Source organism: Tauraco erythrolophus, chromosome Z, assembly GCF_009769465.1.
Source record: "Tauraco erythrolophus isolate bTauEry1 chromosome Z, bTauEry1.pri, whole genome shotgun sequence".
Lineage (NCBI taxonomy): Eukaryota > Metazoa > Chordata > Aves > Musophagiformes > Musophagidae > Tauraco > Tauraco erythrolophus.
In genome coordinates, this window is record NC_141496.1 from 77,477,168 (window position 1) to 77,487,733 (window position 10,566).

The window sequence follows — 10,566 nt, forward strand, 5'->3', positions numbered from 1 at the left end:
GCATAACACCACCCCTTAGCTTAAAAAAGCTAAGATTTCAAACATAAATTATGTAAAACACACACAGTTGATAGGTTTCTCCAGCTAAAGAAAGCAAATACTGAAATCATCACTTCACTGCACGGAGTTTTTAAAAAATCACGATATTTAAAGCAAATATTCTAGGAGCAAACCACTTTTTTTTGGTGAATGCTTGATGCTAAAAACATTCTGATCAGTATCTTTCATAACTTGAGTTTACAAATCATCAAAAATTGATGCTAAAATACATAAGCAGGCAGGTCACAAGTCTTTACAATTAAGGACCAAGTAGAAAGGGAGTTAGAAAACTGGAGAAAGACTGGTCAAGTACATAATCTTTTCTTCAAAACGAAGCCTCCTTTCCACTCCTCATCCATTTTAATACCATTTTCGTCCAGGTATACTTATTACCTTAATTATTTCAAACCAAAATCTATTCAAATATGTCAAAGTCTGCTAAGAAAATAATAATGAAACATACAAGTTTTAAATTTTGAGAGGAAACTATCAGAACAATTACACCAGATTTTAATTAGACATTCATACATGCATAGCAAGATCACCTGGAGGCTTGACTGACAGCACATCATCAACTGAGGTGTCAGCTAACATTGAATAGTCTCCTGTTCTGCTTTAGAGAAGCGTGTTTGAAAGGTGAACTCATGATATTTTCTTCAACTTTTCTTCTTTCACTGGAATTTTTAATCTATTTTCTTCTCAACCCAAAATATATCTCCCGGGATTTTTTTTTTTTGTTGTTTCCCATGACAAATCATGTTTTACTTTGCTATTTTTTTATACTTCATTTACAGAGATTATTTCTTTAGTATAACATTAGTAACATGCATTAGTAACACTGCAGTGTTACTTTAAGACACCCACTGCAGCTGGCAGTTTCCTTTGTTCTGGGTCAGGCAGCACAACTACAGCACATAAGAGGACCAGAAACATATGAATGGACCAGAAGATATGGATGAGATTTCTCACCTAATCCTGAAACGGAAAGAATACCAGCTAAGCAAGGTACATCCAAGAATCGCAATGACAAATAATTCATTTTAGACTGTTTTTGTCAATTAATAGAAAATTTGCCTTTTTTCTGATTTATCCCTACCACTGCTAGCAAGAAACTTCCCAGTTCCTTTCTTTTTTCCTACTATCTATCCTCTCCACTTTTCTTCTTTCATTTTTAATGATCTTGTAATGTTCAAATTATGTAATATGTTGTTTATGCCAGCCATAATCTTTGCCACCATAGGTTGGAAGAGATAAGGAAATTGAATACAGCAAAAGTAAGATAAGCAGATAATTCAGACTATTTGTCTAATTACTTGTTACTGCAAGAACAAGCACCCACAAAACACAAAATATGTCTCTAGTCACTTATCTGGCCAACTTTATGACTAGTAACTCCCAGTGATCACAATCGAGACTACTGGAGAAATCAAGCACTAATTCTGGTATTGTTTGGTTTTGCTCCAAGAGAAAACTCAGGACTATCTGCTGTTTAGTAATCTCCCATAGCCAAGAATTCCAAGGAAAATTTGATTCATGCAACCCTAACTCATTAGTATTCCATGCATTTTCGTAACATAACAAAACTAGTTCAAACCAGCTCTTGGCAGACCTCCCTCTCCCATGTAACCATATCAATTATAATAACAAATCACGCTACTACCTTAAAGCTAATAATAAATGTTCAGTTGATACTCTGTTCTCCAAACAGGAATCTGCAGGTCTTCTTTGAGATACCTGCCATCAAACACCTAAGGCTCAGCCATGTCAATCTGCGTTGGTTAGTGCCTGTTTGAAGCTTTTACAAGGAAAATGCCCAGCTCAGCAACTCTATCCCTTTCCTGTATTTGAAAACAATACATGCCCTGTTTCTTCAAGGGTTGTCTCCATGTAAGGATGTAGGGTGGCAACCTCCTGCAACTACAAGTCCGCTCCTTGTAAAACGAGCGCTGTTTGTAGCTGTTTCTCACTCTAAATTACAGTTTATTTTCCACAAAGCAGCAGGATTTCCTGGCACCTAAATCACACCAACTTTTTTTTCTGCCTTATCAATTTACATATCTGCAAGGTGCCAGTGATTGTCATCAGATTCCAACAGAGCAGGTATTTTTGTTTTCACTTTTCTCTTGAATAAAACACCAGTCAATAACTAGCCATGCCTTTTTCAAACCATTCTCCAATTAAGAAGTACTAAATATGATTATGAGATGAGTGATTCCATCAGCTTTTCTAGTAATCTCTGTTACTCTGATGCTGGTTTTCCAACAGCTGGATAGCTAAATTTCTAAACTGATACTTCACTGTAAATATTTTGGACTTTGACCCACTAATTCGTGTACCACATCAGGTATATCTGCTTCTTCTAGACATAGAACATGCAAAATCTCCCGTTCAAAAGTTTTATCTTTTGGTACAGCCATCACTGGGAAGCAAGGATAATAAGGTTAAGACAAGGCATATCTTCTTCACCCAAAGTAAATCAATTTAATAGTTACTGTCCCACTTTACCTCTAAAAATAAGGATTTTTTCATTTGCTTTGGCCTGTATTTTTGGCAAATGCAATACGCTTAACAGATTTGTCAATGTTGTTATGAGAAAGTTTCCTAAATTTGAAGTCACACATCTGACCAATCCCTTAGGCATTCCATTCCCTGCACATCTTTTAATACTACTTCTTTAACATCTTAGGAATTACCATCTGACTGCGTTTAAATAAAATTTAATTTCATAGCCATAGATTCTGTTTAAATGGTAGTAAAGATTGGAAATAACTGACTATTGGCAGAGAAAACAGATTTCCTAATTGCTCTATTACCACAGCAGTGAACAAAAAAATCCAACCTCTTGTAAGCCTCTGTCTTTAAAAACAGAAGATATTTTTTCTATAGATATGAACTGTGATACGGCTGGACTATCTCAGCTTTATTCTAAAATCAAAGGCTGCTTTGGTTTCTTGGCTGGCCAGTTCACAAACACACAAGTGCTGGTTTGACTCTTCATTGCCCCTATCACTGGCTCTTTAATATTCTGTGTTTTCACCTCTCTTTTAGATTTGAAAATTAAAACTCTTACACTTTTTTTTTTGTTTATATGGATAATGGCATTTGCACAACATTATTTCATTCACAACCTCGTCTGATCTAGTATGGTCCTCTTGTTGGCACATTTTAGTGAAGCAACTTGCCTTTTGTATTCTTTCTTTCTGAAGGCGTATCTTCAGCCTTGCTTCTTGTACTCCAGTATGCAGTGCCTTTGTGAGTGCTCAGCACGTCCTTCCTCTGTCCTGTGCCGTAGGCATCCACTTACCCCACCTACACATGAGTATCGCTTGTTCTGCCAGACCATGAAACTTTCCATCACTCTGAAAAAGTACTAAGTTCACTAAAAAAACCTTGCTTCTCCTTGTCTTCCTTTTTAGTTCGGACAACTGATTCAGAAGAGCTAATTTAAATTTTTTAGAAATATTTGTTTGCTGCTATCCACATTTCCAGAAATATCAAATTTGTTCATTTTCTACTCAAGGTCTGCCTATTTTGTTGTTGTTGTTTATTTCTGTTTACTTCTCCATTCTATTCCTGAGACCATTTGTTCTTCCTTAGAAATCACTGCTTCAGACATGGGTGAATATCAACAAACTTCGGACTGCTTCATTAATTACCCAATTTCATTGGGAATAAAATTACACAAAATAACAGGAGACAATTCCCCACAGCTGATGGTAGCCACTTAGGATTTAATCTGTGACTTGTTTGAGTTCTGGAGCACCTTATTCTCCGAAGTGTTGCCCATGAAGAAAAACAAGGTCTTTGTTCCCTTCCTGCATTTCTAGCATCCAAGAGCACAGAATGATGCTAACTCATGTCACTGAAAAATAAACACGTATTTTCATGACACATTTTCTAAGTTGAAGTTTGAAACTCTGAAAATCTGATCATTTTTCCAAATTCTACCCTTGGAAAATATCTGCTTTGAAAATATAAAATATAGTATGAAAATTCAATGGACACCTCAGACTTCATACAGGCTGTAATATAGGGTTACATCGGCTCAAACCTGTATTCCTAGTGAAACAGATAACTCTACCTTCCAAGCTAACCTCAGTAGTGTATTCAAGACGACTCCTATAAGGCATTCTCTTCCCCCTTGCTTATTTTCAGTTAGATTATCTCCCTAATATGCCTTATCACCCAGCTGTACACACCTATGTCATCATATCAGTGTCAGAGGGAACTGCCAGGTTTAGAGAGGTCAAGAGCATCTCTTTCAGCAAGTGTATTTTGGTAGGCTTCTTCCTCATTCCTTTTTCCTCTTTTCATTAGTACAAAATAGCTCCGTGGTTGACTCTATATTGTTACTACACTTTGGCAACAGAAAATACAAATACAAAGCATTATGCTGAACTTCAAGGGTAATCAGAAAGACTTCAGACTAAATAGGGAGAAACCGTATGATCCAGCCGGGAAATCGGTACGGTTACCCCTTTTTTGCACGCATACTGCAAAGCAGGTTCTAAGTATGGCCTAAAATGCCCAGGTATGTGAGTATGATTAGGGAATGACTTGTAGCCAATACCCAGACAATATCCACTGCAAATTACTAGCTCACCACAGCCAAATCAAATTCTTCACTCTTACGTACCAATCCCTAAGGACATAAAGAACAATTTTGCAACCTTTAGATGGTCATTTGACCTCTGTAGGACAGAAAAGACGATAGACTTGACCAGTTCTATATCAAAATTTCGAAGATTTTATGTTTGGAAAGCAACCCTTCCACATGCAAAATGGTCACACCTTGCTTCTCCAGCAGCCTCTAGATAAACCAAAACAATTTCATAAATCTTGCCAACTGTTCTGAAACTTAAGGAAAGTAAATACACTAAAATGTATTAAACTCTATTTCTTGATTTTTAGTAAATATAATTGTTGTGACTCATACTAGAAACACGGTGCTTACAAATACATGAAACGTTTTTTCTATGTTTTATTTCCATACACAGAAAGTTGATAAACATGGACTTCTATGCGTAACCTCCTGGAAATTAGAGATCACTGCTCAAGAATTCTCTTCCAACCTCAAACTTTACCTAAATGTTCAAGAAACACATTTAGTATGTTTCTACGATCCTGAATATTCATACAAAATTTCAAGTTTAGAATATTTATGAAAATTTCAGTCTCTTTCAAAAGGGAACATCAACTATGAACTAAATATTAAAATAGGAAAAAATGAAAAACTTCAATGTTGCTATACATACTTTTATAGATTTTATTTAGTCCTTACTGTATGCAACATACTACACAACACAGTCTGATTGACTACAGTGCCAAAGAAGAGTGTGACTTTTTAAAAGCTTATCTTCAGAAGTACCCAAAGGTATGAATAGCTCGTCACCAATGCATCTGAACAATTGCAACTACTCTCTTTGAACATGATTTGCATTTCAAAATGTATGTGTCTTAAGGAGAGACAGGCTTGAAACAATCAGTTTCAGAACAGGTTAAATCTCTTTTTTTTTATCTGCAGACAAAAAATAATGAGGAATTGTGCCAGTTTCCATGCCAGTGAGAAACAGCCTGACAGAGGCTCTTGACACAGGTCCACAGTACAGATCACAATAGCTTTGGCAGAACTTTTCTACTAGTTTTTCGCTGTTTCAGCAGAATCAGTAACGTCGAATTATTTAAAGAGGAAACTAAAGTCTATTTTATTGCTACGTTGGGTGTCACCTCTTTGGATATCCTCCTATTCAACATCTACCTCAGGTGCTTCAGCTGCACATTACAGAAATGCAAGATTCTTCATAAGTGAAGAACCATGCAGTTCAGTGATGTCTGTGATACGGCTGAACACTACAACTGGAAAGAAGCATTTAATTACAGAACATACAGTAACGTTAGCACTTCTACCAAGCTGTACATGTATTCTTGCTGTATTCACCTCCATAGCTTTCATAAAGGCAAAATATTTCCTGGGTTATTTAAAAATACATTGATATTTTAATCTAATTAAGATATCTATTAAGATAATTAATCTAATTAAGGTACAAAATATTTTTAAAAGGAAAGATGTTTAAATTGGTCACGTAAGTACCACGATATCATAATCATTTTTTAAAGGAGATCATTCCATGTTTTCCAGTATTTCCCACTTTGGAAAATTAGCACAAGCTTAACTCTTTCTAGAACATTTCCACAAAACTGCACAATCATCCTTTAATAGCTTCTATTTCCATAGCAGTCTTATGAAAATCACACACTCAAGAGTAATTCAACCCATCCCCTTTACTTTCCAGAATTTCTCCTTTTCTGTATATCAAATATCTAGGCCTCAACCTGAAAAAATAAATGCATGTGCCTGACCGATTTATGTACCTACTCATGGATGCCAAGTTAAATAATGCACAGGTAGGTTACAGGATTAGGACCCAGTACTGAAAGGTTTCAGTGTCATAGAATTTCTTTCATTGATGCCATTCCTATCAAAGCTACTCTTTCATTTGTAATTCCACAACGAGGAAATAAGTGCCATTCCAGTCACTCATTAATATCAACAAAACCATTAACTAATTTGTCACAGCACTGGAAGTGGCAATAAGTAGGGCAGAAAAAAGGTGGAAGAAATCTCCCATTAGAGGCGAATTTGCAAGGCTGTGTGCTAGGAAAATTACCTCTTTAATTCTAACCCAAATGTGTTTAATTCTTTTCTTGAACAATAAAGAGATGAGATCCCAAGACATTTTAATGAATAAGGATTCTTAACGACGATCATGAGAAAGCATTTAATTCTAAATATGCTGGTAGCCATGCTGGCTGAGCACTGTTACATACCTAAGAGTGAGGCAAAACTGCTTAAATACTTTGATGGGCTGACAAAAAATTCCCAGACATCAAGTTTGCATACACAAATCTCAACTTGCCTAAACTCATCCCACAAAGCCACAAAGCTTTATTAAAACCTTTGTGTGTGTGTGTTTTATAACACATCATTGTTTAAAACAAGTAAAATGGAAGTCTTTACAAAACAGTCCATAGCTTCAATTTCAAAACATTGCACTAGTCTTAAATTAGAGGAAACACATTGGACGTGGGCACACAATGCTTGTACTTTCACAATGCTTGTTCATTTTTCTTCAGGGTAAGAACCATAGATTATAGAGTCCTCTGGGAAAGGATTTGACATATGCCTAAAAAAGCACCACATGCATAATTTGGAACAATTTAAAGACTTCCTCTATGAGAATATAATGTAACGGTACTTCCTCCATACATTATAAATGGGCTTTATTTTTGGAAAGGGAAGGAAAAAGATGACAGCATTTTGTACAATGAGCTTTACCACTATATTTATGAGTTTATCACATACAGAATTTCATTTTTAAATGTAGCAAGAAAGATTCTAATGACTGCGATATGAAAACTTATTTTCTGACAAGCATTAGTTTCTAGAATACTGTACAAAAGACTGAAAATAAACCATCTTGACACTGTTTGACTGCCTGACCCACGTAAAGCCACTTTTTCCTCCTTCATTATTAGATTCAAAAACTTCCATGTGTTTGTGCAACTGCCATGAAATGTCTCTAAAGTAAGAACAATGCTTTGCAGTGAAAGGGAAAGAGTCAAAATGAAAAGACATTAGTGATTTAGATGCTTAAAACAAACCTTTAAATGCTCAAAATACACAGAAAACACACAGAGGAGGAGTCCTATACCAGCTGAGTGTTGCTAACATTAGTCTCAAAGACTTCAGTAAGGGTAGGTAGACACGGACATGTGTGATCACAAGGCAATTGCCCTGCCTTTTCATGCAGTCAAATTCAGAATTTTCGTAACTAAAGATAATATATTGAGTTAAATTTCCTAAGCAAATACCAAAAATAACTCATTGGGTAGTAAGGAAGGGAGGAGGAAAGGGAAGAGGTAATGAACATGACTGAGACATCCCTGGACTTGATGCTCTTCATGGTTTAGCAGCAGAATTACCTAACTACCAGATGTACAATTAAAAGGCCTCATTTTCCTCTCTAAAGTGGATGCCAGTGAGAAGACTCTTAATTTCTGTTAGTATAAATGAAATGACAGGTAACCATATCTCCCTAGTTTGGGAATGAAAAGCAAGTATCCAATCAGACCAAATTTGTTCCTTATATTCCAACTTTGTTCCTATTTTTGGGGTATCATAAAGAACAAACAGCCATTAAAATCCAGCTTTGAACATTACAGTAAAATAATTACAGTCGTAGAAGTCAAGAGTGGATTGCAGTTTCCCTCCTATAAAGAGCATCTCTTGAAGATTTCTGTACACAACTGTGTGCTTTCACAAATGCTAGATAAAACACCAATTCTTGCAGTTTCAGTCTGCAGTTCATTTGCCATCATCAATGCACTTTACATAATAGATGAAGGAGATTTTAAAAGTTGATTATGAGAGACTAAACAGGAAAAGACTGCATCTTTAAACTTATTACAATACTGATAAAAGACTAGTTGTGAAGCAATTCTATTAAATATTATGTATACTGATCTTTATGCTGTATGATCAGCTGTGTAATCCAAGAAGGAAAAAGAAAACAAAGTATTAAAGTGAAAATAGCCTTTCATGCTTACCTTCTTTTCCTCTAAGTGATAATTCCCTGTTCCCTGCACACACTTATTCCAATACACAACAGTTATTTACTGCCACTCAGAACGAGCAAATGCAATCACTCAGGCCTGACATCTGCAAGTCCATTGGGGTCTCCTGAGCGGAGGGTTTGTCTGTTGTCCTACAGGACAGCAACAGGATTCAAACCAAGGAGTAAATGAAAACAATGGAAGAGAATGCTCATCATCTTCACAGTTGCTCAGCCTTACACAATTCTACATTCTTGTACCTGTGCTTAAAATTAACGTGTACAAAGCTTCCAGCTAATAGTTACATACCTGCCACTCTGGTCTGTAGTCCATGTAACAGATCTTCCCTCTGGTTTGGTTTTGTACCATATTCTTATTGCATGAGGAAAGTCCGTTGGAGTCTGAATTCCTGATTTCCTTATCTCCAAGCTCCAAGTGCCAGTAGTAAACAGAAGCTCTCCACAGCCAGGTGCCTGGCTGCAGCGAGTGAAATAGTCTAGCTGTTCCTTCCAGCGATCTGCCGGTAAAGTCACAAGTTCATGGACAATCTGATTCCTGAGATTTTCCAGCTCCTTTGAAACATCAGTTATCTTCGCAGACTTGGCGAATTTTTCAATGCCTGACACAGCAGCAACATCTACCTCCTCAACCTTCAGCACGGATAAATCACAGCAGTCCAATATCAGCAGAAAATCCTTGTTCCCATGATTCTCTATGTCACAGCAGTCCTTTGAACTAGAAATCCCAGAAGCCTGTTCCTCGTTGCTATGGTTACCACTTTTGTCAGAAGTGTCTTCTTCACCTTTACCACAGACAGTAAAATCATTATATTGCGTTTTAGGCGAGCAGGCACTCGCATTTGTCACAGGAACGTGGCAGGGTTCAGATGCCCTCATTTTACAGGTTTCATCAAACTGTGACTGGCAGCCACCTTTGCCGGTACTGCTGGTTTTCCTGTATTTGCTCCCAGTCTCAAAGAATAAAACTATGAAGCCTTCAATAACTTTACTTTTAAAATCCACATCCAAGTCCAATACATAGTGCTTTACAAGCATGTAGCTAGTGTTGGCCATTAAGGGCAAGTCATCCTTCACAGGGTCTAGCTGTGTCTCCATGTTAGTCTGTTGGGCAACAGTTTAACAAATCCTTAGACATTTCTCACATACGAGGTCTCCATAAAGCGCAAGGACATTCAGCCTCCCAGTGCCAAAAATAATTTTGATTGGTATTACAGTATTGAACTTAATCGCAGTTCCTCCACTTCTCACATTCTAAAAAAAAACCAAACAAACAAACTGAAAACCAAGAATAAATCAGATAATTGTTTCACAACAGTTTCAGAAATGCACGAAATCTAACAGTTATTTGAAGTCCAGATGCCTCTATTAAAAATAGTACAGCCAAAGGGTGATTGTATCTCCACAGAACGGCATCAAGCTAGTTGCTTCAGGATTTGCTGTCAAGAACCATTAGCTTTATTTTTCAGAGAAGATTTCAAGTGAAAATATTTCTAGACAGCTTTATAAACCGAAAGAAACAAACTTTACTATAGGCCTCCTGTTGACTCTCTTCACCCACAATAATCCTTTAGAAAAGACACATAATTATGCAACGTCTAATTTAATTTATTACTGCACTTTTTGTTTTTAAGATTGCTGTATTTATTTCAAATGCATTACCTCAAAAATAGTGATCATTTTTCTACTATAACAAGAGTAAGCCTAAACCACCTCACATCTTAAAGTTTTAAAGTAATAATTTCATATATACAATGCGTCTCCACAGATTAATATACTTTCCACATCACAACTGCTCTCATATCAGCACTTCTAGTAAATAACAAGAAAATGAGCCAATTTACTATGAGCACATTCCAAGTATTACTTTGAGATTGCACATGAAGATTTTTCAAAT

General features: G+C 36.4%; 1 protein-coding gene across 1 annotated transcript in view; it reads right to left on the reverse strand.

Moving 5' to 3' along the window:
* Window positions 1-9,767, reverse strand: part of AOPEP (aminopeptidase O (putative)) — a 188,370-nt gene extending 178,603 nt beyond the window's left edge. The window contains exon 1 of the mRNA XM_086629909.1: window positions 8,962-9,767. Within this exon, the coding sequence (XP_086486035.1) occupies window positions 8,962-9,767 (806 nt within the window). The remainder of the gene's footprint in view (window positions 1-8,961) is intronic.
* Between the last annotated feature and the right edge of the window lie 799 nt (window positions 9,768-10,566).